Source organism: Poecile atricapillus, chromosome 7 (assembly GCF_030490865.1).
Source record: "Poecile atricapillus isolate bPoeAtr1 chromosome 7, bPoeAtr1.hap1, whole genome shotgun sequence".
NCBI lineage: Eukaryota > Metazoa > Chordata > Aves > Passeriformes > Paridae > Poecile > Poecile atricapillus.
Window position 1 is genome coordinate 23052395 of NC_081255.1, and position 27613 is coordinate 23080007.

At 40.5% G+C, this 27613-nt stretch overlaps 3 protein-coding genes across 3 annotated transcripts in view; 2 read left to right on the forward strand and 1 right to left on the reverse strand.

Moving 5' to 3' along the window:
• CFAP144 (cilia and flagella associated protein 144) lies at positions 1-3225 on the forward strand. The gene is made up of 4 exons (XM_058843366.1): positions 1-130; positions 840-899; positions 1821-1924; positions 2946-3225. The coding sequence occupies exons 1-4, from the start codon at positions 1-3 to the stop codon at positions 3066-3068; spliced, it is 417 nt and encodes a 138-aa protein (XP_058699349.1). The 3' UTR covers positions 3069-3225.
• EBNA1BP2 (EBNA1 binding protein 2) lies at positions 3134-8157 on the reverse strand. The gene is made up of 9 exons (XM_058843195.1): positions 8023-8157; positions 7855-7938; positions 7412-7569; positions 6539-6662; positions 5194-5283; positions 4893-4968; positions 4543-4633; positions 4059-4239; positions 3134-3712 (listed from the first exon to the last, which is right to left on the reverse strand). Exons 1-9 carry the CDS (start codon positions 8095-8097, stop codon positions 3662-3664), a joined length of 930 nt encoding a protein of 309 aa, XP_058699178.1. The 5' UTR covers positions 8098-8157; the 3' UTR covers positions 3134-3661.
• CFAP57 (cilia and flagella associated protein 57) overlaps positions 8092-27613 on the forward strand; it is a 23228-nt gene continuing 3706 nt past the window's right edge. The window contains exons 1-20 of the mRNA XM_058843194.1: positions 8092-8354; positions 8429-8745; positions 10020-10303; positions 10472-10637; positions 11572-11724; positions 12690-12829; positions 13491-13656; positions 14056-14169; positions 14657-14869; positions 15506-15679; positions 16913-17074; positions 17530-17685; positions 19769-19862; positions 20546-20736; positions 21716-21889; positions 22986-23144; positions 23553-23696; positions 24792-24908; positions 25935-26069; positions 26152-26295. Coding sequence (XP_058699177.1) covers positions 8198-8354; positions 8429-8745; positions 10020-10303; positions 10472-10637; positions 11572-11724; positions 12690-12829; positions 13491-13656; positions 14056-14169; positions 14657-14869; positions 15506-15679; positions 16913-17074; positions 17530-17685; positions 19769-19862; positions 20546-20736; positions 21716-21889; positions 22986-23144; positions 23553-23696; positions 24792-24908; positions 25935-26069; positions 26152-26295 — 3360 coding nt within the window. The 5' untranslated portion in view covers positions 8092-8197. The remainder of the gene's footprint in view (positions 8355-8428; positions 8746-10019; positions 10304-10471; positions 10638-11571; positions 11725-12689; positions 12830-13490; positions 13657-14055; positions 14170-14656; positions 14870-15505; positions 15680-16912; positions 17075-17529; positions 17686-19768; positions 19863-20545; positions 20737-21715; positions 21890-22985; positions 23145-23552; positions 23697-24791; positions 24909-25934; positions 26070-26151; positions 26296-27613) is intronic.

Sequence of the window (27613 nt, forward strand, 5' to 3'; positions counted from 1 at the left end):
ATGGCCGCTCGCAGCGGTGACAGGAGCCCGCCGGACGCGCTGCAGAATCGCTTCCACAGCGAGCGGGCCGACAAGGAGCGCCGCTGGCAGCTGCTCTTCACGCAGTACACCGTCAACACCCTCCAGCCCGGTGAAGCCTCGCGGCCACAGGGGACTGGCGTAAAGCCCCGGGGGCAAGACAAGCCGTGAGGAGTGGGGGGCCCGCAGCGCTCGGCTGCACGGCAGGGACGAGCAGCTGCACCCAAGCGAGGCAGCAGAGGCCACTGAGAGGGGTAAAGCTGGAACGGGCAACTGGTGGGCTTTCCTTTTGCCTGAGGAACCTCTGCACACAGAGAATGGAGACATGACCCACTTGCCCAGATGCTGCCTTTAGTAACCACGTAGAAGTGAGGCAACTATTCAGGAACTCAAAAATTCTGTGTAAATACAGAGCCAAGATGGGGTAGAGGGCCCCAACCCTACACCATGTTCCTTCAGGTCCTGATCTGCTTTCTATCTGCCAATTCACAGTCTGTGCTAGCACGGGTAGGTGATGTGAGTAGATTCTTTCAGGTCTAGGTTTTGCAATAAAACAATAAAAGAAAATAATTTCCTGAGATGTGGCACTCTGCAGGCCGCCCCTTGGGCGGGGTGGGACTCTGATATGGTGAGCATAGGCAGCATCCTGTTGAAGGGCCTTCAGCATACTTAATGAATGACCTTCCCTTCCTAGAAGTTGCCATTAAACAGTATTTCTAACTAATTTTCATCTATGCACATGCAGTTCAATTACACATTCTATACCTGGCTGTGATGCCAAATTCACATTAAAGTCATTCACCTGTCTCATTTCTTGGCAGTTCACATGGTCGCTAGGAAGCCAATGTCTTGGCATGAGAATGTACATCTGCCAATAGATGGTAAGAAGTCTCTGAAAAACTTGTGATAACTATATAAAAAAATATTAACATGTAAGATTTAATAACTGTAATCAGTCTAAAATATGATGTATGTGGAAACATCTCTGTGACCATATAAGTTCAACTCATTTATGGCTTTTGTTTGTAAAGCAGGTTTTTTCCCCCTTTAAGGCCCTTTCCCGTTACTTTTCATTTTCAGCATCAGTTTACATCCATGCAATTATGCTCTTATTTTTGTTTCTAATTTAAAAATCTATAAACTATAAAATATATAAAATTCCTTATATTCATACTGTAAAATTTTGTTGAGAATCTAAAGCTCAGGGGAAAACAAAAATACCTGGAAGCACGTTCTATATGTACATGTTGCCTGCAGATTGTACCTAACCACCATGCAGCTTAAACTGCTGAAATGACTGCCCAGTCTTACTTTAGAGCACGGGTAACAAAAGTCCTTATCACAGCTGCTCCCTTATTTCTAACATTCTAATTTTGTCTAAAAACCTTAATGGGTCAGGTAAGGTTGGCCTGCTCTATTCAAGGACTGGGGAGGGTAGAAAACCAAACCAGGGAAAGGCTGCAGGTCTCAAGCAAATGAGGAAGTCAAGAGCTGTCATGGAGCACTGGTTTGTACTAGATTTGGTGGAGGAAAAGTAAGATGCTGCAGTACAGTAGACAGGGATACCAGAATTAACAGGACAGTATTATCAGGCAAATCTTGAAACTTCCTCAGGAAATATTTGAGTAGAAACATCACCATGCATCCTAACAATATCATTCACAGAAACAGAGGCTGCCTCCATCCTTGGTGTCCTTCTTTGTAGCTTGGACAGCGTTAAGATGTCCCATTCTAACACATGGCCACAGGTGACTGATTTTTAAACACAATTTCATTTGTATTTCTGTCTCTTAAAACAACAGATGAATTCTTGAAACTTCTTCACCGTGCAGCAGAGGTGCCAAGAAACAAATACTCAGAGCCACAAACAGAAAGCCAAGAAATTGGCTGGCATTCAACACCCTTGGTGAGTAAGATGCTTAAAGACTCAGCTCTTTACAGGATTCAGAGACGTTAAGCCTGCCACACTGAAAAATATTCATTCAGGATTTGTGACAAGGAAAACAAGAATTACAGGGAACGAGCAGAGCTGTTCACAGTAAACAAGTTTTTAAAATTTACACGTAAGAGGGAGGACTCTTCACACTGGCATAGACTTGTGAACAGAGAAGCAGTACATTTCCCCTGAGAAACCTGACTGCAAAGCATCTACAGTGACAGTGACAGCACACTGCCAAATGCCACAGGTGTACTCAGAGCTGTTTATTAAAGCATTCAGCCATGAGAAATGGTGTAGTGAGCACTGTGAAGTGACATTCAGAAGTACTGTGGAAAAAAAACATGCTGCTGCACAGCATCTTTCAAACAAATTGGAAGCAGAACCATAAAATTAATAATCATGTAAGTATACCCAAAGCAGATATACCAGTGAGGATTCTTCTGGGGAAGTGTGAATAAACAGGAGGAAAATAAATATGATTAACAAGCTGAGACATCAATCATATCTGACAACCAGCTGTGATGATGACTGACTTTGCAGATTAGTGTTTTGGGAAAGGCAAATTTTGGCCTGTTATAAAGAAAACTAAAATAAATAAGAAAATAAGACAGTCTTCACTGACTTTTCATATTATACATCAAGTAAACTACTTATTCATGACAAGGGTAGAGACAGACATCCCAGCTGGGGTCTGTGGTATCAAGGAACTGGTAGGATTAGTCTGGCAGGGTAGAGGCAACTGAACTTGTTTGTAGGGAAGCAAATTCAATTTTTAGAGTCAGAACTCATGACGTTTTTTAATTTGTTAAGTTTTCCTTATTCAGTAGGTTTGACCATGACAAAGCAGTGAACAGTACAGTGATACCTTGCTCTTCTGTCATTTGGACATTTCTCAGCAGCAGAACACTGTGCATCACTCTCCCCAGGAGGGACTGCTACCACTAATTTTAGTAAAAGCCCATGACTGTTTGTCGTTTTTGTTTCCCAGGTTCCTTTGGACCGCAGTGATATCAGATTCTACTTCCCACGCAAGACAACTGAGATTACCATCCATGGCTACCCTGCACCACGGGGAGAGAAGCCTAAAACTACTACAGTGGGAAATCTATAGATAGAATGTTAATGACATCTAATGTGTTAGGCCCTGCTTGTTATCTAGCAAGTCTGGCAAATTTCTAGTGAGAGACAACAGAAAAAAGAAAACTTTAATCTGTCCAGATTTGCAGCCTGACAACAGTGACACAAATAAACCTATCTGTAAGGCTCTGTATTTGTCTGACTGCTGTTTCTGATCCGTCTACACAAATAGTCCAAACAAACACTCTAACACCTCAAAAAGCTTCAGACTTCTTTTTTTTATATCAGCCATATGACCCAGAACTCAAGGTCACCAACTTCATCTTAACAGCAGTAGTAGAAAAAGCTGGCTTCAGCCACCCCATTGAACACCTAAACATGAGTTACACATAGTTCTGTGCAAACCATTTAATGCGTGCACACACACCAAAGGTTTCAGTAGAAAACAATCCTTCAACAAAACACTCAGTAAGAAGAAATTATTGATAAGGCACTGGTTTCCACTGACTTTTTTTCCTTGCTGCTGCAAAGCATCCAGCTTGCTCCACAGTCAGCTGCTTGATGACAGCAGAAACACATCTTGCAACACAAAGAAACACAGGAACCTCACTGTGCAGCACAGTTCTCTCAGCGGGCTCGGTTCTTCATCTTCTGCCTTGCTCTCTTTCCAGGTCTCTTCTGCAAAAAAAAGGACAGATTCAGATCTTTATTTTCATGTTCTCCATCTTTGTTCCAGCTCTATAGTTTGGGGAGGATACCAAGGAGAGTGTGTTTGTCGGAACATCTGGAGGAGGAGGTTTTTGCACACGGGTAGCAAACAGTACTTTTTAACTCCCCTTCTTATTTTCCTGCTGATACCAAACCACTGTTCCCAGCTCTGTTAGTAACTCAATTATGCTTAGTTCCCAAAGACAGGCATCACTTCCAGATGCTGGAGGCACCTATCATGCACTTGTCTCTTCCTGCCAGACATGGCCTGGCTTCCTAGCCAACCAGGATCACTTTCATGCAACATTTTACTTACATTAAGGGCTTTTTTGCCTCCTTTCCCTCCTTTTCCTCCTCTTCCTGGACCTTTGTTGTGAGCCACTTTTGACTGGAAGCTGGATACGTCATTAAAACTCTCCTTTGTGTTCCACTTTGAGCCCTTCTTCTTCCCACCAAAACCAAACTTCTGATTTTTGTATCGTCTTTTGGCATTTGGCCTGGAAAACAACCAACCAACATCACTGCCACTCCTTGTTTCAGAAAGCTCTCAAGACATACATATGTATCTTCATGGTCTCCCATCAACCATCATAAACCTTTCCCCTCTTAACAAAGATGCAGAAATTAGCACATTTCAGTCTCTATTTCATTTTGGCCATAGTTTTCTTCTCTTTGGGGAGAGAAAGCCACCTTGGACTTATTTTAAACAGAACAGTTTTGTTGTTTCTCAAAACTATCCTCTAAAAACACTAAAAAAATCAGACATCCTGTGTTTAACTAACTTTCATTTCTGGTCTCACCCCTTCTTTGTCCGTTGACTTGCACTGCCTTTTTTACTCCCTTGTGACGATGTCTGCTCTTCATCTAGAAAGTCCAGCTTGTCAGAGAGACCTGCAAGAGTGAAGACATCAGAGCTAAATCTCAGAAAATATAAATTTTCAGTCTAAGCACATAATAGCAACAGGTCACCCTTACTGAAGAACAGCTCTCTGGGAGGCTTTTCACTGCCACTGGCACACAGTTCTGCACAGCAGCAGCTTTCCAACCTCAAGGCCCAGAACTACAGACACAGTGACCACATCACACTGCCCTACACTACTCACACACCACTACTGCCCTTACACATTTGCTCTTAGACAAGCTGACTTACCCTTCTGGTATTTCTTGACTGCATTCAACATATTTTTCTTCTCCTTTTGTCTCCTCTGCAGAATCTCAACTTGCACCTGAGTTTAGAAGCAGAATGTTAGTGTTGTTCCTTGCAGTGTCCCATACTTTTTTTTTAAGGTATCCTATCTGTTTGGTTTTCCTTCAGAGCAGCTAGCCAGAAGACTAGACAGATTCTGTGTGTTCTAGTCAGATTCTCATGGCCTCACTTTTCCAGCTCCCCTCTCAGGCTCTAAATTCTTGTCCCAAACCCTTTTGCACATGTCCCTTTTGTAGCTCCTCACCTTCTTGCCGTATTTTCTCATTGCACGGAGTTGTTTTGCTTTCTCAGACCTTTCCATTGCTTCCTGTTTAGTCTTAAGTTTCTGTCGAATCTAATTAGGGAATAGAAAAAACAAAATCAGTACCACAAAAGAAAAAAAGATAATTTTATAATTTCTGTACAGTCCTGAAGTCAATATTTGTGAGCTATCTATGAATGTAAAAAAGAAAACATCTCTCAATCAGATAATGCCTATAAGGCATACAATCCTTTCAGCTCAAGGAACAATTATTACAGAAATTCCTGAACCTATTTATAGCCAAAATCTGACTAAAAAGACAAAACTCACACAAGAGAGAAGACAAAGCCTTATAATGGGCTCTAATAGAACTGAGAGAACCTTGTCTGTCTATTTGGGTATATAAAGAAGACTTAATAGTTTCTTTCTTGTCTTTATTAAAAGTAAATCACTGAAGAAAAATAAACAATCCCATAAAAAACATGTTTTCTGTTTCCTCCTTGCTCACAAACATTTTTATAAGGATGCTGCCTTATGAAAAATCACAAAGATTTCAACACGGATCTTCATGATTCAGTCTAGTGACTGCAATAGGAGATAAAAACTGTTTCAAATGGAAGTAGCAAAAGAACAGAATAGTAATGTGCAGGATTGACTCAAGGTTTAGTATGAGCTAATTATCATTCTTCATCTTATCTAGAAAGGTTCCATCAGAAAGCAAAAAAGTGACTCAATGATAAACGAACCTTCAAACTAGACTCCACCTCATGTTTGTTTAATTTATACAAGGTAGTCTTTTTTCCAAATCTAAATAAAAAAATAGAGTTCCATTTTGAACAAATACTACCGTCAAGAAGGGAATGTGTGAAAGTCTTCCTACACCAATCTAATTTTCTATCCAAAACAGAGTCATTCAATAACATATGGTTTTAAATCACAGAAAATCAGAATACACTGACAATAAACAAAAGATGATACCTAAATAGGAAAAGAAGGATTGCATTAAAACCACAGTTTTATGACAAAGCGCAAAAACACAGGCAACTTTACATCCACTGTTACACATATTAAGAAAAATTCTCCTTTTTTAATATTAAACACATTCAGGACAAAGTGTAAGTCATGCTTTTCTACTTTATCATCCAACCCGGTATAAAAATCCCCATTTTACACTGAAATAACTAAACAAAAAGAAATCTCCTGTCATAAAGTTTCTAACTGAATCATTGTCACAGGAATCGGAAAAGAGATGAAGGTCAGTACTCACATATCACACCTTAAATTTAATCCCTACCACAGGCTAAAACACACTCATTACACAGGAAAGAAAGACATTCATTGCACATACCTTCTGCATCTGTTGGTCTGATTTGGCCATCTCTGCAAAGTAATCATCTGGCCTCCTCGTAGGAACCTGGAGCTTACGCAGCCTAGGGAGGGCTTCCAGGACGGCTGCCTGTGCCTGCCGGTAGCTGGGAGAGAGCACAGCACCAGCTGTCACCAGCCCTGCCACCACACCAGCTGGCACTGCACCAGCCCTGGCACAGCACCAGCTGTCACCAGCCCTGCCACCACACCAGCTGGCACTGCACTGGCTCTGCCACTGCACCAGCCCTGCCACTGCACCGGCCCTGCCACTGCACATCGGGCACCTCACAGTGCTGACACAAACTGCTCACCCAGTGAGGCTGATACAGGGATCTAGCCAGCATTGGTCTGGAATCATATCAATTATATCAACATTCCGTGCACATCCAGTGCTACTGAAAGCAGCTTAGGTGCCAGTACAGTATTAACATTTATATCTTGCACATATACATTTATTTCCAGTCATAGTTTTTTTAAATATAAGAATATAAAAGGCAAAGAAAAACAAGAGAAATGTAAGAGCAGTACAAGAAAACCACAAACTTAAATCTGTATCTTGTGTTAAAGCATTAGTCCTGCTGTTAGGGAGCTTTTAAAATAAACTTCTCAGCAAAGAATGAAGTCTGCTGTGAAGAGGAAAATTATTTATTTTCAGTGACACAGCAGTTAAATATACTATCACTAATTTGTAGTTATTTTGGAAAACATTCAGAGCCATCAAATGTAAAATAAAATGGCCCAAGAGTACCACAGTGACTGTCAGTGTAGCAGTCTGTAGCACGATGGTGAAACATAACTCCAAAAACGCAGCAACACACTGGGTCACTACATGAAATCTCTTCTTGACACTTACAAACTCATCTCTCTCTGGAAATCATTCTCAGGGTCAACGGCATCAGACGTAGAAGCGCTCTGAGAAACGGGGTCCGCGACCGGGCCCAGAGTCACATCCAGCCTTTCCACCCATGCGAGCTGCTTCCTGAATTCGGCCAGGCACTGCTTCAGACCGTCCTGTGAAAGAAACACAGCTCAGCACAGCTCAGCACAGCTCAGCACAGCTCAGCACAGCTCAGCACAGCTCAGCACGGACTGATCCGCACGGCTGGCCGGGCCAGGGTCCGAGTCACACCGCGGGCTGCCCCTGGGGGACCCAGCCGAACCCGGCCGGCAGCGCGGAGCACCGGAGCCCTCCCGGCCCCGACCCCCGCGGCCCCGCAGTGCCTCCTGGCCCTGCACCCAGCGCTGGGGCCGCGAGTCTGGCCCGGGGTTTTCCCGGCCCCCGCATTCGCCACTCACCGTGTCATTGCGCCGCTTCGGCCGCTCCTCCAGCACCACGTTGAGCCCCGGCTTCAGCGCGCCCCTCGCGAAGGCCTCCTGGAGCTGTGAGGAGAGTTCGGTCAGCCCGCGCCGCCGGCACCGGGCGGCCTTTCCTCACCGGCCTCGCCACCGCGGCCACGGGCTCACCTCCGAGTCCGAGAGCGAGGAATCCTCCGAGTCCGAGCCGGAGTCCGAGAAGGAGCCACGCCGCGCCACCGCCATCGCTGCCACCGCCTCTTCCGGCCGCGTGCGCCGCCGCTTCCGGGGCCGCCGGGGCCGCGGTCACCACGGCGACAGCGGCAGCGGCAGCGGCAGCGGCAGCATGGCGGGGGCGGCCGTGCTGCCCGTGGCCGTGTTCGGCTGCCGGCCGCGGGTGGCCGGCGGTGTCTGCTTCCTGGAGGAGCAGGTGGTGCTGCACGCCGCGGGGGCGGGCTGCCTGCGGCTGCACCTCGAGCACAAGTGGCACAACTTCATCCCAGGTGGCACCGACCCCGGTCCCGACCCTAACCCCGGTCCCCGCTCTGGCCCGCCCTGACCGCTCTGCTCCCCGCAGGCACGGAGAAGAGCCGGGGCGTGCAGGCGCTGGCCGTCAGCCCCAACCGGCGGTTCCTGGCGCTGTCGGAGGCGGCGGGGGAGCAGCCGGTGCTGGCGGTCTATGAGCTGACGGCGGAGCGGGCGCAGCGGCGGAGGGTGCTGGCCGCCGAGGAGCTGCCGGCTCGGCAGGCGGTGTCCCTCGCCTTCTCTCCCGACAGCCGGTTCCTGGCGGCCGCCACGGCCCCTCCCGAGGGGCACCTCACCTGCTGGCTCTGGGAGAAGCAGCAGCTGGCGGCGACCGTCCGCGTCCAGGCCGCGGGCGACGGTCCCTGCCAGGTAACAGCTCCGGCTCCGCCTGCTTCAGAACTTGCAAACCCGAGCTGCGGCAGTCTCTGCGGCTCCTTAGGAACACTCTCGTTCGCAGCTGACTGGCTCTTCGAGAGCGTGCTTCACTTTTCAAAAAGTGGATGAAACGATCAAACTTTAGTTCAACAAGTAGCAGGTGCAAGGTTGGACGTACGTTCATCCTTCAGCACATGTGCACAGTGCATTTTCCCATGGCCACATGGCTTTTATCCACGGCAAGAGGAGGAGAGGGCTCCACACTGTATATTTCATACAGTTTCTCTGACCTTTCTTGACATCTGCTGTTGGCCTCACTCAGCAGCAGGATGCTAGGCTAAATAAGGTTTTGCACTGACCCATAATGGACATTTTCATGCCTGTATCTGTTGTATCACGTGAGATCTATGTTGTGGGGCCAATACAACAGGCCAGTGAGTGTGCAATGTGTTCCTTGTCTCCCTGCAAAAGCACACACTAAACATGTGGGCTGTGCTAAGTAGTTGTAACACACTTGGAAGCTCTCAGTGCACCTTTTCCTTTCTGAAGTCTTCTGAGTTCAGATTGGAGAAGAGTGGCTAGGAGCGGGTTGATGGCACACAAATGATTTTTGCATCCAGCTTTGGGTGCCCCTTTTAGATTCTTTCATGCTGGGATACTTTCAGTACACGTGTTGGTTGAACTCCAGCTGCCATTTTTTGTGAGGTACAGCTACAAGCAGAGGTTGGCTGAACTACTGAATCTATGAGCTCAGTTCCTAAAGAGAGGGGGGAGTGTAAAGACTCTGGCTGTCTGAAGTCCCATTAAGCATAAAAAATTACTTCAAACTACCCCTCCTATCCTTCATGTTGACTATTGAGATGGCTATTCCATAATTTTCACAAATAAACACCTAATTATGTGAATTCATGTGCATACTGTTTGCCTGAAATACAGGAATACAGAACTTATTCCTGGACTTTTGAGAACAAATGGTCCCACTTTTCAGGAGGCTTGCTGCTGGAAAAAATTGTTAATCAGTAGCAAAGAGGTATTCTGGCCTTACTTTTGTGATTTAATTTTGATAGACACACTTTTGAAAGGGGGAAAACTGCAGTATGTAGTTATGGTGGCTAATTCTTACTCTCTTTGGTATTCCTGTATGTTTCTATGAACCATCTTTATTTGTTTTCCTGTATCTGGTATAGAAACTCTTCAGAACAGGTATAATATTTACTTATTTGTGAACACAGTTGAAAAAAATACCTCCTCTCTTTTTTGTTCCATAGGTGAGCTTTAATCCTCAAGACAATACGCAGGTTTGTATCACTGGAAATGGCTTTTTTAAACTTTTCAAATACAGTGAAGGATATTTAAAGCAGATGAATTTACAAAGGGGAGAGCCAGAAAACTACTTGTGCCATGCCTGGCTGTCTGAGGAGGAAGTTATATGTGGCACTGACACAGGCAAACTTAGCTTGTTTGAAACTGGAGAGCTGCACTGGGAGACAAGTTTGGAGTACAGAAAACCACCCAGGGAACTAGGAGATACAACAACAAAAGAATATGAGAGGTAAATCTGTTTAATATTATTAGTAATAGTTCCATGCTTTTGCCTGCAGATGACTTATTTCCTTCTTGTCTGGTTTATCATATCGATTGCTGCTTAGCATTTTTTGATTTGTGCTTCTTTATTTTTAAGTCTTTATGCATTTCCTAATTGCATTTCTGGTGTTTCTAGTGGACTGGCCTTTGAAGAGAATGGTTTACAACAGCATTCTTTGCCTCAAATATCTGCAGTTGCAGCATATTCCAAAGGCTTTGCATGTTCACCCAGCCCAGGAGTTGTTCTTCTGTTTGAGAAGACTAAGGAAAAGGAAGTCTATGAGGAGAGTCAAGAAGTCTGGGTGAGAAAAAAAGCTTTTATAAGCAATTATGCAGCAGAGCCCTGTTTAGAGAACTGTGAGTGTTCCTGATTCAGTTATTAATAATAATTTTTAGCATACTGCTAAATTGCATTGTAAGGATTAGCTAATTGGTGATGTCAAAAAGAGTTGCCGAAGATTACACTGAAAGTCAGTGCCTGATGACCTTTTGCAAGATAGTTTTGTATGCTCCCCAAATATAAAATGTGCTTTGAGGCTGCTAAACTTCAAAAAAGCCTTTAAGAAACTTTTCTTTGTGGAGACTTTTGGGACTAAGAGGCAGTTTACATCGTTGAAAACTTGGCTGATTGTTTTTTTCCAAGTAGAAGCTTTTTTCCCCTCAGGTATTTATTAGAGCTGTCATGAGACCTGTGCATTCTTAAATAATCCTTCTAACTGTTCTATAGCAAACTGTATGCATTGACCTACTGAAATCTCTGGATAAGAACATTTAACTCTAATGAGCTCGTCAAGACTTCATACTCTTATTCTAAGGTCAGATCTTCCCTATGCATGAGACCCTATAATAAGACTTATCTACCTTAGTAATACATTATAAAGACTGTTTTTCTGAAATCGAAATTTTTAAGCAGTTTGCATTCTGACACTTGCTAGTTTTTTTCTGGATATTTTTCTACTACCATTTTAATTCTTGTTTAGTGCAGTACTTCAGATTACTGCTGAAATCTCCCCTGATACTTTATTTCAGCTGTAATGTTACAGATACCATTGGGTTGTCCTCTTGTACTCTATTCTCCTGCCTTGTAGTAGTTATGTGCTGTTAAATATCCAAATTGTCCTGCTGATATTATGTAGGTGCTTGTTAGAGGAGCATTACAACAAAAGTTTGTGTGTGCATGCCTACTACCAAAACATAGAAACCTGGCACAACCCATGGGATGCCTTTCTTGTGCAGCTTCCTCAGGACCTGTTCAGCACCGAGCCAAAAAAGTCATGCAGACAGGACATCACATGTATATGCTTCAGCCCCTCTGAGGAAATGATGGTCGTTAGCACAAATAAAAATCAGCTCTACATGTTTTCTATGTTCTCCACCAAACTTATAAGGGTAAGTGCAGTTCAGTCCTATTCCACAGCTTTCATGTCCAGTATTGTAATGATACAGGCTAATCAGTGTTGTTTTCTATGATGCATTCTCATTAAATCCTTCAAATGAACCCTTAAAGCTCAAGATACAAAGTGCTCATTTGCTTCTCTGAGGGCAGTATTTCTGTAGCCCCTTGCTCCAAGCATCCCTCCCTGTGAATACCTGATGCTAATCAGAAGAATCATTGAGGACTCTTAAGACCATTTAGGGGTGCCTGTTACTGCTGAACCACTTCACTGAGGCTTTAACTGGGATATCCTCAATGTAACTGTGTGGTCCATGCTCCACTGTAATATGCAAAAACTTTATTGCAATGATAAAGCTGGAACAGCCATGGGAAACTCATTTGACTCTGAGACAGTTGTTGAAGCCTTAGCTAGAAGTGAAAACTTTTTGTGAAATACAAACGTAATGAAAAACCTTCTCTACTCTGAATTATCATGAAATAGACTTACATGGAATATAGTACCTAACCTGTCTACAGACATCCAGAAAGATCTTTACAGGAAGAGGGGTTGTAGTTAGGGGCTATGGAAATACTGCCCTCAGAGAAGCTTGACTTTTATTTTATTTAAAAAAACTTGACTTTTTTTTAAAATAGCTACATGACCAGAAGGTATTAACAGAATTCCTGCAGGTCCAGTTTTATTTATTTATCTAACTTGCCTTTTTTATATACCTACAATTACATTCTGTTCTCACTGCTCTGCCCTGCACCACTTTCTTGATTATTAATTATAAACTTAAAACCATCATTGTCAGGTTTTTAACATTGTTATGTTAAGACCAGTGCAGCAAAAGAATTAAGTGGTTCCCTCAAATCTATTTTGCAACTGTATCCAAAGACCCATGATAGATTATTTTTATCTGACTTACTGCCTGCAATGAAATATTTGTGATTTCTTAATGTTCTCATTCCTTCTCAGGAGAAGACATCTCATTTTGCATATATGAATTTCCCATTGCATTCTAATTCAATCACTGGTCTGGACATGTGTATTTGGAAACCCATTCTTGCTACGTGTTCCCTGGATAGATCTGTCCGCATCTGGAATTACAAGACGAAGTAATTAGTTGTTTGTATTTGTTATTGCTTTTTTGTATATTGTGTTTAGGAGACAGCAGAAGCAATCTCATGAATCAGAGTGCTGTTGTGGTAAAATTCTTGTGTGGTGTGTGATGTAAATGGTATTACTTACATGTTTGGGGGGTTTGTATATACATTGCCTTTAAATATGGTGCCAAAAGAATACAAAGCCTTTTCTACTAAGCTATTTTGGTGTCAAACTTCTTGTGTTTTGGAAAAAACTCTTTCATTCAGCTTTGTCTTAAGATACTGTTATCCCACATCCTGCTTCTTAGGCATAGTTCTTAAGCAAAATTACTCCAGCTCTTGAGGTTCCCTGGAGGGAAAAACAAATCTCAAGAGGTGTTTGTGTAGGATTGCGATCAGCAATTCATTTACCTTCTTCATTATATTACAGTACACAAGGATTTGCTCTTGCACCTTCCACACCTTCTCTGTGAACCAGAAAGTCAAATTTGCTTTTGTTTCCTGTAACATCTCTGTGATCATTACTTAACTGAATAACAAAACACTTCCTCAAGGACAAGGCAGAGTTAGGTTTTTTAGCTGCAGGTGTCCTTGCTGGGCCAGATAATATCCTGTCAAGTGTGCAATGGGGAGTTTGTCCTATTCCATACTGCTCAACAGTTTTCTCTTTCAGCAATTTGGAGCTATGTAAGGAGTATCAGGAGGAAGCATACACAGTATCACTTCATCCCACTGGCCTTTTCTGTTTGGTTGGGTTTTCTGACAAACTACGATTTGTAAGTCTGCTGTATGAGGACATGAATGTTTTCAAGGAGTTTCCTGTGAAAAAGTGTAGAGAGGTAAGGAGTGGTGCAAAAATGAAATTGGGGAGTTATGGGGAGCAGGGTGGTGAAGAACATGACAGAAAATAAAAGCTTCTCCAATACATCCTAGTAGGATATAGGATATCATATATCAAAGCTTAGAGAAATTGATTCTAACTATTGGAGAACAGGCCCAGAGGCTGATGTGTAAGTGTGGACCTGGGAAGCAGCAGAATGGATAATTTGCTCAGAAATACTCCAGAACTGAATTTTACAGGGGAAAGCATTGATTAAGAAAACTGTAAGTGGCTAATTATGTCATGGAGTTTTCTTTTCTTGCAACAATTTGATATTAAAAGATGTAATTGAAATTCAATACATGGATGTTTTTATCCATTCCATCTACAGTAATGGGTGGTTATGTTCTTTTTGTAGTGCTCATTCAGTAATGGAGGCCATCTTTTTGCTGCAGTTAATGGAAATGTGATTCAAATTTATTCCAGCATCACCTTTGAGAATATTACTAATCTGAAAGGACATACTGGGAAGGTTAGTAAACAAATCTTATACAGTACAACTTATTAATGTAATAACTAGTTGATAAGATGCATTTGGAAGAGGTAAAATACAATTTTGGATCTTTAGATGGCTCCAAAAAGTAAAAACAGAAAGAGAAAACTCCATTTTCATTGGTGAGAAGGCAAAATTCTCATGCACTAGATACATCTGGAAAGTCTGCCCTTAAACTGGAGGTGAACAACTGGCAGCTGGCTGAACAAAATAAAGTATCCCAGTAATAGATTATAAAATTAAAATTACTCCATATTGAGATGATAAGTGTGTTCATAAAGTAATTCTTACTGGTTTTGTTTTTTTCTAATGCTAGAATAGAATTGGTTGAGGAACATCTAGAGGTTTTTCAGTAAGACTTTGAAGTATCATTCTGAAGTTGTCATGCCTTTACCAGTGCAATGACTCCATGCTGTATGTCTGTAACCTACACATCAAGCTCCTTGGTGTGTTTTGCTTTTGCCAGGTACATGCAATTAAATGGAGTGCAGATGACACTAAATTTGTCTCCTGTGACACACATGGTGCTGTGTATGAGTGGAATTTGTTGACAGGTAAAAAGGTGTCAGAGTGTGTGCTCAAGACCTGCATCTACAGCAGCATTTCCTTGACTTATGATGCCAAAATTATCTTTGCTGTTGGATCTGACCAAACTCTCAAAGAAATTTCAGAGTCTTCGGTGAGCTAACAAACACTCTAGGATTTTGCTACATTCTCTGGGGACAGTACTGGTGCTTTGCTTTCCTTAGCATCCATTTGGTAAACAGGAATCAGTCTTGTTTTGAAAGCTGTGATATTACTGATACTTTTGTGTTCTTATGTCCTTTACAATGAAACCTGAGATTTTGTTGTAGTTTTATATTTTTATAATTTTGCTCGGATTTACCTAGAAATCTTCTCATCCAGCTAACAAACTAACTAGACAATATTGTTCTGTGAAATAAAAACATCTACCACTTGTATCTACATGCAATTTTTTCCAGAAAAGTAGTAAATTGTATGTGATAACCATTACATCTTCTAGATCACGTCAGCTTGGCTTAAAATTTTAATAATGGTAACTATAAGAAATTCAGGAATTTTATATCTAAATATTTATTAACATTTATTAATATTTAGAACTTCACTTCTAAAATAATTTCTTTTTAAGGTATAAAACTTAATGCTAATTACTGTTCAGGCTATAATTCTATAGGCATATAGGTTCTTTTAACTATAACTTTACATGCTGCAGGCAGAGATCTAACAATTGCTCATGCAATACACAATCAAATACTTAATGTGTGGTGGTTTGTGCTGTTGGTTTATGTTTTAGATCCAGCATGAAGTACCTGCTTATGATGTTGTTTATACGACCGTCGCTGTCTCTCGTTCTGGGCGCTTGATATTTGTTGGTACATCCCTGGGGACAATTCGAGCTATGAAGTACCCATTAACTCTGAAGAAGGATTTCACTGAGTACCAGGCCCATGCAGGTGCTGTTACAAAGGTAGCACAGAGTTTTTTCTTTTCCCTGTGGTGCCAGCTGCACAATGCTCCTTTAGGGCTGTTTCTCCTTCTCAATTCATAGCAAAATATGTTAAAATTAAGGCTGAGTCTGCACATGGAGAATGAATATTGCAGCATTCATAGGAGTCCTATCTCTAGATATGTCAGGGAATAAGCTGTTGGCTAAAAAGTGGCTTGCACCAGATTACAAAATATGGCACATTAGATGGAGAATTTTGATACAGCTCCTTCTGGAAAGAGGAAGGTAATTTTGTCATAGAATTATTTAGGTTGGAAAAGAGCTTTTAGGTGATCAAATGTAACTGGTAACCCAGCACTGCCAAGTCCACAGTAAATCATGTCCTCAAGCACCACATCTACACATCTCTTAAATATCTCCAGGGATGGTGACTGCACCACTTTCAATTGTAGAGGGGCATCACATTTGCCCATTTCCAGACAGCTGAGACTTCTCTGCTGAGCCAGTATTGCTGCCAAATACTGAAAGAGCTCAGAGAGCACTTCTGACAGATCCCTCAGTGTGCTTTGGTAGGTCCCCATTCTTCAGGAAGCCACATGTTCTGTGTTGTTAAAACTGGACATAATTTTTGTGTTTTAATTATCACTGTCAAATGCAGCACCTTGACTTATTCCCGCACAGTCCAACATTAGAATATGAACTTCAGTTACTCTACTTTCACCTCAGTTGCAAGATGTATCAGCTCCCAGGTACTCTATGCCATATCAGGCAGCCACAGGAGGTCTGGAGGAGGTGACAGCATTTACTACGACATAGTTCTTGGTGAGCTTAGTTGTAGTTTCAAAAGGAAACATTTAGCCATCTGTCACTCACGCAACTTCGCAAAAGAAAAACACTAGAGACCTTCAGAATTGTCATATAAACTGCCTGTCTGTGCTATAATTTTCTAGAAGGTCTTTTCTGTTTTAAAAATTTAAAAATCTTCCTATGGCTTTGAGGCCAGAAGCAGATCCAGTGTCTACACATATTGTTTCCCTTCCCTTTGTTGCTTCAGTTGGGGTGGAACAGGAGCAGGAGACAGAGTCAAAATGTTGGTAGTAGAACTGTGTTATTAATTTCATTATTAACTGTTGACTTTCTGGGGTAGAAGTGAAGAGAGTATGTGGGCGGGGAGAAAAATGGGGTGTAAAATAAAAAACTGCTTCTCCATTCTTCCATGTCTCATCTATTATTTTATTGTCTCTTCCTTCTAAGATGTCAGTAACAAGTGATGACCAGTTTCTGCTGACTGCCTCAGAGGATGGCTGTGTATTTATCTGGAAAGTGCATGATAAAGAAGGTGGGGGAGTGAAAGGAGAACAGGAACTTGAGTATGCTGAGGAAGTGTTGATCATGAAATCAGATATAGACGAGAAGGTAGGAGGAGAAGAAACTTGTGAACATAAACCATGGGATTTCTGTGATTTGCATTTGCATAATGCTTGTTACCAGCCACTCCTATATGGCTTGCATGGCTTTGGTCAAAGAGGTTACAGCAAGTTGCTGCAGTGGCTTTTTAATGTGCAAACAGCATTGTGCAAACATCAAGGTATGGAGAAACGTTTAGATTTTTCTCTAATACTTTCCCCAATCTCTTGGGGAGAAATAAAACACTTTTAATAGAGTAGAGAAGTCAGAAGATGCATTTCTATAAACCATCTTTTAAGACAGCAAAGGAACTTCACTTCTAGAACTTCTTGGTTGTCTGTCTGAAGATTCTTTGTAAAGGCTGTTCATAAATATGTTCATGTAAATAAAACATCCTTAACAATCTGTTGCTAATGGCAAATATTCTCTCTCTTAAGACTGTTTTCTCATCCATGTCCTAACAGAGTCAGGCAATACTAGACCTGCAGATTTGTGTGAGAGATCTACAGACAGAAAGTGATTACGAGCTACGTCTCAAGGACATGTACTGTGAAGGGAAAATAAAAGCATTGGAAGAGAATTTCACTCGGGAAATAGACTCCCTTATAACTAAACACCAGGTATGATTCATGCTGCAGAACCAAATACTAAAAAATCTTTCACTGAAGAGTTGAATTCAAGCTTGCATTACATATGTAGAAATGCCATACAGCATCTGAAATCATTCCTTTCCAGTTTAACATGTTCTTAATATTTATAAACATGAAACTACCTTTGAGCCAAGAATCTTATAGGTACAAGGGGATGCAAGAGCTCTCCTAGGTAGCCTGTAAGCATCTTCACATAAAACCAGCACAAAAAATAGTGCCTGAGACCAAGGATCAGTAGTAGAAATGACACTATGCCTTAAAAGCTCCTTTCCATATAAGGTTTCAGCTGCTGCAGGATCTAACAGTTATTCTCCTATGCTGCCTTCTTTATGTCCTGACTACTTGGATTTTTAAGAACATCTGCTGAGATTTCTTGTATATTTTTTGAAAAAAAAAGTAGAATATATTCCTTGGATGTCTTCTGTTTGTGTGCTTATTGATTTCTTTGTGGTCATGAAGCAGGACTACGATGAAAAGCAAAGGCTATGATAATTCTTCCCAGTGTCTTATTTATCTGTGTCTGATAATGCTATTCTGTCCATCTGTCTGGTGCACACACACTGGATTTCTGACCTGTAATTCATTATATTTCTGGACTTCTTTTAGATGTAGAAGGCAAGGGATCCAGTAGTAATTTCTCTGGCAGTAAAACAACTGGGATTATATATCAAATGAATCAATCCTGTCAACCTCATGTTCTTTTTGAGCTTTTGGGTGAATATTGTCCTGCTCTGGTGATTTGTTACCATTTATTTTGTCAAGTTGTGCATAGTCCCTTCAAGCAGTATTTAATTTGACTCCACATAAAGGAGTTGAGTATGAAAGCTTGCCAAGTTACTTATTAGTTGCAGTATTTTTACAGGTTTGAAATTTTTAAGTGCTCTTTTTATCTCTTTTGTCTGTTTGCCCTACAATAGTTGTGTAGTAGCTTTTTTATATTCATTTTTGAGGAGGTTTAATAATTCATTTTAATGTTTTCATTAAGTATTTTTTCAGACTCTTTGGCTTGTCTCATTGTGGGTTTTTTTTGTTTAAATTACTTGAATTTTAACCTTTCTATTTTTCCAGGCTTTTGTAGAACCTAACTTTGCACAAGAAATCCATTTAAATTCTTGTGGATTCCTCTACCTCTGTTTTGTCTCTGCTGGGTTTTTTTCTGCAGTTCTTCGAGTCATTTGATAAGTAGTGCTTGGCTATAAAGTTATAATAATCTCAGCTACACTGAAAATTCTATAGACTTGTTGATTATAGCCTTGCAAACAAATGCCTTTGAAGGTGAATAAAAGTTCTCTAGGCAGGCAAGTTGTGCTTCTTGTCCAAGTATCAGTACACGTTAAGATTAAACAGAATGACAACTTTAGACTTGGGGCTAACCTTTCTAGTTGAATTCATCAGACAAATGGAATATTTCTGCTTATGCAAGACCCATGCAGTTGTTGTAAGAAGAAAGTGAAAATATTGTAACTATGTTAGAGTTCCTAGCATCTCTGGGAAATTTTTTAGCTGTTTTATTTTTCCAGTTCTGAGTGTTTTTTTAGAAGATTAAGTAATTTGTAGTGGCAGGCTGACATTCCAAGCGAATGGCATTTGAAATTCACTGGTGCTTAGGTTTATGTCATACTATGCAAATGTCAGCATTTTATGACCTCAAAGCTGCTTTAAGTGAGACAGGAAGCAGCTTGAACTTTAATATCTGGACAACAATTTATGGAACTGCAAATTCTCCTCAAGCAGACATACATAAAGGAGTGGAGGCTTTTGTAGCTCACAAACTTTTGTTTTTAGATTAGTATCAGTACCTTGTATTATATCAACTCTGTTTGCTGCTTTTCCTTAGGTTTCCTTAGTTTAACTTGTCAAACAAACTAATGTGGAAAACTAATGTGGGAAACCGTGTTTTACTGACATATGGCATCTCAATTTTGGTGAGAGATTTCAAACATACATCGCTTGTGTATGTATTCCTCACCAGAGGCAAGAGCACAAACAATTTAGACATTTCTTTGTCTAGTTTCAAATTAAAATGTATTGTTCTTATTTTTTTTTATCCCAGATTTTGCAGGAAGAGAAAGAAAAACAGGAGCTACAACACCAGGTTCAACTGTCTGAGCTGATGGATAAACAGGCCAGGGAGGTGCAACGGCTAGGTTAGACTATAACAAGTGTTTGTAACTAGAAACTGGGGGAAATGCTTTACTGATAGCAAATGATGTGACAAGGGGGTATTACTAGAGTAGAGGTATAAAGAAAAATGGATGTATGTCACGTAGGTATTTGGTGCAGACCAAATGGTTGTAAACTGCACCATACATGTGCCCATGATGAGAACATGCACATGGGCCCTGTATCTTAGAGGTTTGGTTCTTAAAATTAGTAATTTCTTCTTTTATTTTATGCACAGCTCACTGTGCAAGAACAGTGCAGTCATTCAATTCAGCAAGGAGGTGCACATAGCCTGGAAATACCTGGACTCCAGATTTGTAATCAAGATAAAAATACTGCAAATTAGTATTTACCAAAGACTCCTCCCATGAATGAGTCCATTCTCCATTACTCATACTTTGTAGCAGTTGAGCTTTTATCCACCTCTGCCATGGTTGTCAATCCAAGGAAATGCCTAAATTAGGGTTGTCAATTAGTTGTCAATTTTGCATGGCTACAGAGTCTAAAGCCCCTTTATATCTGATGAAGAAAGTGACAAAATACTTCTACTTGTAATTTATTGCAACCAAAAAGACAGTAAATAATAAGGTTGTGATAGCTGCAGAAGGATTGGATTCACTCATCTTTTCTATTAGTTTTATCCATTCTGTATGTTTCCTGTTAACAGAATCTGACAGTAGTCAGAAACTCTCAATGGAAAATGAGAAATACCAGGAGCTTCAGGTGAAATCCCAGAAGATGGAGGAGGAATACGAGAAACAATTGCACAATTTGGAGGAGAGCAAAACCAGGGCTTTGGCAGAGCTAAAAGAATATTACGAGAAAAAACTTAAAGATAAGTCTGTTCTGCTAGAAGAGGTAGGAAGCTTGATTTGCAGTTTGATTTGTTGACCAAATTTATCTTCAACAGTGATAAAATGTTCTCTAGGACAGGAGAGGCTGGCATCTTCCATGCAAATCCTAATCTGCCTGTAACCAAACAGGTAGAATAGTAATAAGGAAGACCCAGCTGAGTTATCAACTTTTTGGGGTTTCATACCTTGAGTAAGTTGCTAGGATTAATATTCTTGGGCTTTCTCAGCTTCATCTCCATTTCTCCTACATCCTAGAATTCCTGTGATTTAGATGATATATTTACAGTAATTGAAGAAAGAAAAATTCAATTATGTTCTAGTGAAGAGATAACATTTTGAAAATGGTGAATTACATTCCTGAATCCTTGAGGTTCTTGCCTGCATAATTTGGGGAACAAAGATAAATATCCTAAATACTTAAAAAACTCCTGCACATCGAGGTCAAAGACTTGGTTTGACAAAAGGCAGCCAGATAACTGATGCTTACATATTTAGAGTCAGAAATCACCATTACTGTTTGCAATACCAATTTGAAAAGAATGTAGGAAGAGAGGCATACAGAGACTGAGGCAAACCCGGGTGCTTATTGGTCCTAATGCATCAGAAACAGCAATTTTATAAGATCCTAAGTGATACTGGTTTGTGATTTCTTCAGCCAGAACAAGTTAGTTGATGTTAGTATTTAGGCCATATTCCTAACATGAAGCTTTCAAGTCTTAAGAATTATCAACCCTTGCCCCCCCAAAAAAAGCAAAAACCCACCACCCCCAAAAAAACCCAAAAAACCCTCAATGTGTATGCTATCAGTTTCTAAAGTTACTTTAATCCACTAAAAAATTATCTTAGCTGATACTGCTGCAATTGAATATTCCATTAAACATAGATTCTCCCAGGAGAAGCACAGTTACAAATAACTTTTTGTTTCTCTCCTTTATTGGTTTCTTACTCTTGCCTTCTCTAATACTTATTTTCCTTAACTGCAGGCAAAGGAGAAGATGAGGAAGCAGATTGAAGTACAAGAAGAAATGGAGAAACAAATTTATGAAGAGGGAGACAAGGAAATCTTGGAACTCAAAGACAACTATGAGAGACAGCTCTTGGAAGAAAAGGAGTCCAACATGCAACTGAGAGGAGAAATTGGAGTCATGAATAAAAGGGTATCTTTTATTTTATGCTAGTATCAGACCTGCGCAAGAAGACCTATAACATGAGGATTGAATGTGATTAACGGCATGTCAATTTAGTGCATTAATCTAGTCTGTAAATATGTGGCATTTCATATAAGAACAGTAGCCCGTTCTTAGGTTAGTTTGAATGTTTAGAGTATTTGGGCAGAAGAAGAAGCTCTCTGCTGACTGTATTGCTGATATGATTAGAGATAGATGATAAAGGAGATATGTTTTTATTAGTACAGTTTCTCTGATCTACATAGTTTCAAACTATTAGTAATATTGTTCATCCTATGATAGGAAAGAAATTAAGTTTTAATTTTTCTAACATTGAATACTTTGCTTTATTAGTAAAATACTTCTATTGCTTCATTCAATGCAATAATCTGTGTTTTGTTCACCTAATCTTTTTTTATTTGCTTTACTGGGATTTTTAAGTAGGCTAAAATATTTTACCTCTTTAATTGTCTAGGTATTCCATTTGCTTAAGGATGTTAGAGGGACATTTTTTCTTTTTTGTTTTCTTCAGTATCTATCTGGAGACATAGAGGTTCTTTTCATACCCTCTACTATCATGGTACTGTCTTTAATTTCTTTGTGTTTTAGACTTCAGGGATTTCTTCATGTGTCCTTACAATTTGTCCAGTGCCATTCATTGGTTCCAATTTTCTTGGCTTTGCAGGTCTTAGTATTGAGGCAGGGATTTTGGGGTGCCCAAGGGCCATGAACTGTGCACCCTTCCAGTTTTCCATCTTTAGAGCGGTATTGCCTTCACCTTAAAAGAATATTCCATGGATTGAGTACTATCTGCAGCTGATACTTAGGTATAATATCCATACCCTTCTTGCTGCTGGATGCAATTTGCTTACTTCCTTGTAGTGCAGTAGAATACACAGAAAAAGCAAAAATGGATACTAAACCCCCGTTTGAGTTAGAGGCGTTTAACAGATGTGCTGCTCCTTCATCATATCTTAATTTGATACCCTTTATCCCACACTGCCTACAAGGTATCCTACAGAATAGGAGGACCAAGTTGTGCACAGCATTTGGAGACTTTTTAGTTCTTACTAGTTTGCCTCTCTAGTTGAGCAGCCTACAGAAAGAGCTCAAGGACCGAAACAGGGATATTGAGGAAATGAGACTGGAACAGCAGAAGCTGCAAGACATCATTAAATCACTGGAAAAGGACATCTTGGCACTAAAGACAGATATTAAAGACAGAACTGAAACTATCCTAGAGAAGGTGAGAAAGTGAACAGTTGGATGAGGTTAAAATCACCTCCCTTAATTAAATAGAGATATATATATTTAATAGTATTTGTTGTGATATTATCACATGACTGGAAACCCGATTTCAACTTAAGGAACTTGTGATCTCCAGTTTGGGATTTTGGTTTTTAATTTGCGTTCTAAGCTTTCCTTGGGGAACTCAAGTTCAGGATGTTGACTTTCTCATCCCCTGTTCTGGGATCTGTAGATGGCTCACCATTATTTGCCCCCTCCCATCTGACCTGTAGATTTGCAACTGGAGTTCAATCTTCCACAAGATCTGTGACTGCTGGTTTTGCCTCTTCCGTATTTGTGCCTTGTCCTAGGGGATCTGTTTGAGAGTGCTGGATCTGATTCAGATCTCTGTACCCATTTCTTCCAGGAGAAGCATATATATGATCTAAAAATTAAAAATCAGGAACTGCAAAATTTCAAGTTTGTACTGAGTTACAGAATAGAGGAGTTTAAGAAGCTAATAGAGTCACGTGAAAATGATATTGAGACAATGAAGAAACAGATCAGTGAGGTGAGTAACACTCTCATTTGGCCTCTGCTACTAAGCCCATTGTCTAAATACAAAGATGACCCAACAAGTCCATTAAAGATTCCACCCTGATTCTTCCTTGACTTCTTTCAAGGATACACTAATTCAATAGCCATGCAGCTAATAAAAATATCTGTAGACAATAGCTATTTCATTTTCTATCACACGCTACCAGTGATGAACATAGTTATTTAAGTTCCTGTATGTAATTCTAGATTTTGCTTTAAAAATAGGTCTTTTCCTTATGTGGTTGCCCTCTATGTGCCCTATAGTATTTGCAAGACACTGCTTTTACTGATCTGATGGAAAAAAGTAAATTTCTTTTCTCACAAATGTTACTGATTTATGCAAACATAGCTCTACTAGGACTTAGGGACATGGACAAATTATATTCATCAGTTGATACATGGGAAATTTGGACATATTCATACTTAGCATGCAGCAAATTCATTGAGGGGACTTATTTATTATAGAAACTTGCTATGATCTCTGCATAGATGTATCCTTAGCTCAGCCAAACTAGGACTATGGTGACAGTCTTTTAAATAAAATGCAAACTAATGAACGATTTGTATGCACTTCAGACTAGCAAGATGAAATCCCTGTTGTCTTTTCTGGTCACCATCTTGTGCCATAAATAATTGCAGTAGTACTCTTATTGTTTTTTCCTGTGTGTTCTGCATACGTACCCACAGTTTTCAAACCATTTGTTTCTTTTCAGTATCAGGTTCTAGTTATTGTTACTCTTACACTTTCCAGTATTGACTGTCCATTTCCACCTCATCCATTTTTATTCGGATGTAACAGAAGAGCTCCCATTCAGCTCAAGGAATTTAAGGGGTATCACATAATTTAAATTAATGTGACTCTGTAACAGAGTTGCACATTCACTTATGTGGTTTCTGCATATTCTGACAGAGGGCAGTGTTGTTACAAAATTGCTGTTTCTCATGTTGTCGTTCAACCTGAAGGGGGAACTATTCCCTCAAGTCTGTATTTCCAGTCTCTGGTTTTCCTGTTATGTTATTTTTTCACATCTCCTTTTAGCCCTGATTTCCTCCTCCTGCTTCCTTTCAGATGGAGGAGGAGCTGGAACAATTCCGCAAGGAGAGCATAGAGCTGAAGTTGAACATCACACGACTGCAACAGAAACAGAAGGCAACTGCTCACGAGGTGCACAGAGAGATGGAAAAGGTATGGGGTACCCCCTCCATGCAGGTCCCACAGAATGACACTGGTGGGGACAGAACACTGGTGAAGCATTAGTCTGAGCAAACAGTTACTTCAAGGGTGCTGTGTCCAAAGACCAAGAGAGTCTCTAGTCAGTGGGGACAAAGACACAAAACTTCCACGCCTGCAACCAGCTTACAGCATTCGTATTTAAAAAAAAAAAAATCCAGTTATTTATGCATCAACACATATTCTCCTGAGTTTAAGGGAACAGTGAGGTGAATGCTGAACTTGTTCCTGTCCAAGCCTGCAATCTGGGGACACTTGGCCTAAACAGGAGCAGCATGTAGGATACCACTTAGGCATTAGTAGGATGACATAAAGGAAGGTCTCATTAATGGAGGAGTCAAGGACCCCTTGTTTGACAACATGTCAGTTATGAGGGAGGAAAAGGGACTGCAGGTGAAGGTGGAGGAGCTTAGCAGGCAGTGCATGAGTGAAGAAGCAGGTAGAGAGGCCTGGCAGAGACCAAGAGAGAATGAGATCTTGATGTGAAATTAGCAGTCTGTGCACGTCTCCAATATGTTTTGTTCTTGCCTTTTCAACTGTTGGTGTGTTGTTTCTAAATAAGAAGGTAGGATAGCATTTAGACAATGCTCTCAGGCACATGATGTGGCTCCTGGGGATGTCCTGTGCAGGGCTGAGTTGGACTCAATGATCCTGGTGGGTCTCTTCCAACTCAGCATATTCTGTGATTCTGTGTTTGGGAAAGGACAGCATAATGAACCACTGTTTTTCAGATTTCATCTTTGGAGGCTGTCACTGATACCTAATAAAAGTAATAAAAGGTTTATTATTATTCTTTAAATTTATCACTGCTGTTCAACACATAGTGCTCACATTCCCAGTGAGTTTTTAATTAACTCTTTTTAAAATTAAGTAGAAGAAAGTATGTGAGAGTTTTCACCAGTTCCACTAGACTTTCTAGAAAATTGCACAGTGGCATGTTCTGGTGAACCAACTAAGAATGTGTCTATATCATTCTTGCAGAAGCAAGATATGGAAACCCTCATCAAACGATTTAAAGCAGATCTTCATAATTGTGTGAGCTTAATTAACGATTCTAGAAAAATGAAGGATGGTATCCGTGAACTCTACACCAAGTATGTGCATCAATCAGACTTGGTGAGTCAGAACCTTTGCCTTCTCCTTGCCCATTCTTTGTCTGGTAGTGTAATTACTGAGGCAGCATGCTGTCCCTTCTCAGGCAGAGGCTCAAGCAGAAGATGCAGATTTGCAGCAGAAGTACAAGGAACAGCAAGAGTATAATGAGAGGAATTTGGCAGTTTTAAGGAAGAGAATGACGAAGGATAAGGAAATGCACCACACTGCTTACATGCGCATCATGCAGGTAATAAGCCTTTTCCTTGTGGTATGGAGGGGGAACAAACGAAGTGGCTGCACAAGAGACTTCAGTAACCTTACTGTTATGGTTTCTTAGGACTTTGAAATAGTTTTGGTTGGATTTCTTGCCAGAAATTCCTACATTTTTCAAGTGCTTCCATTAACTTTTCTGAACAAAAAGAGCAAGATCTCTGAATGGCTTCTGTTTTGTGGATACTTTTGTTTAACTCCCACTCCCTAAAAGGAGATAGGGAACTTCCGTTGCATGGATGTTTTTAAGGAAATTAATGTACTTACTTTTTATTTCAAACAGTATTCATAATTGCCATCATAGTCAATTTTCCCTTGTTTGAGTGTCAAGCTGTATCTGGTATGTAGTAATGTTTAGGAAGTAATTTTGGAGGAAGAAAAGAAAATTAAAAAAAACCTTTGTCCACATAGTCCCATGCCTATTGGTGTGAATTCAGAAGAACATTCTGCTTTTCACATCTAAACTTTTCAAGGAAGTTTAGAAATATGTGGGGAATATGTCTATTTGTACTAAAATCTCTTGCTCAGAATCCTTGTTTCTTACAAAGCAAACTCAACTCATGACTGCTGGGGTCAAAGATCCAATTTGTTTTCATCTGGAGTGGGAGGACCTAGAGCCCCACACCAGATATCCTAGGAGGACAGCTTTTCTTGTCTCTTTTTAACAAGATCTCCTTCTGCTCAGTCAGCATTTCCTTTTCCCCTCAGTAGCCCTTTCTGCATTGTTACTTATTATGCTTCCTCAGGATCATTAAATCTTAGTCCCCTCCTAAGTCATCTGTTGTTTGCTATTTATTCATAATTTGCTTCTTCAGGGCTAGACAGCAGCAATCTTCTTCCCTGCCACTATTTTAATTTTTTCTTTTTACTCTTTCTGTGAGTTAGATGTTTCCTTTGGCACAAAAGGAGATGGGTTCAGAAAATAACCTGAAGAATTTCCTTACTGGAATAGGGTGACAGATGGTGTTCATAATGATAATACTTGATGTCTTGGATCAGTAAGCCTAACATGAAATGATGATTAAAACCAAATTAATAAAACATCTGGAAGATGAAGATATCAAAGATTCTAACCAGCCTGGTTTCTTCAAAGAAAAAGCAATTCTCTGAAGTCCAGTAGATTAATGAGATTTTACAGCCAGCAGGAATTATCATGGCCTTCCAGTCTTTCACAGCAGCTTTTAAGACTAGTTTAGACAAACTTCTGTGAGGATTTGCTTTGAAAAAGCAAATGACATCTTGACAGTCTTCTAGCTCTGTATTTCTATTATTCCTCAGTTGGGCTTACGTTTTCA

Bases quoted from the DNA above. Each gene is read 5' to 3' on its own strand.
- CFAP144 (XM_058843366.1), top strand. From the start codon at position 1: ATGGCCGCTCGCAGCGGTGACAGGAGCCCGCCGGACGCGCTGCAGAAT. The intron at 131-839 runs GTGAAGCCTCGC...ATTTCTTGGCAG, and splicing joins CGTCAACACCCTCCAGCCCG to TTCACATGGTCGCTAGGAAG. The intron at 1,925-2,945 runs GTGAGTAAGATG...TTTGTTTCCCAG, and splicing joins GCTGGCATTCAACACCCTTG to GTTCCTTTGGACCGCAGTGA.
- EBNA1BP2 (XM_058843195.1), bottom strand. From the start codon at position 8,097: ATGGCGGTGGCGCGGCGTGGCTCCTTCTCGGACTCCGGCTCGGACTCG. The intron at 7,570-7,854 runs GTGAGTGGCGAA...TTTCTTTCACAG, and splicing joins CGAAGCGGCGCAATGACACG to GACGGTCTGAAGCAGTGCCT. The intron at 5,284-6,538 runs GTATGTGCAATG...TTCCCTAATTAG, and splicing joins CAGACCAACAGATGCAGAAG to ATTCGACAGAAACTTAAGAC.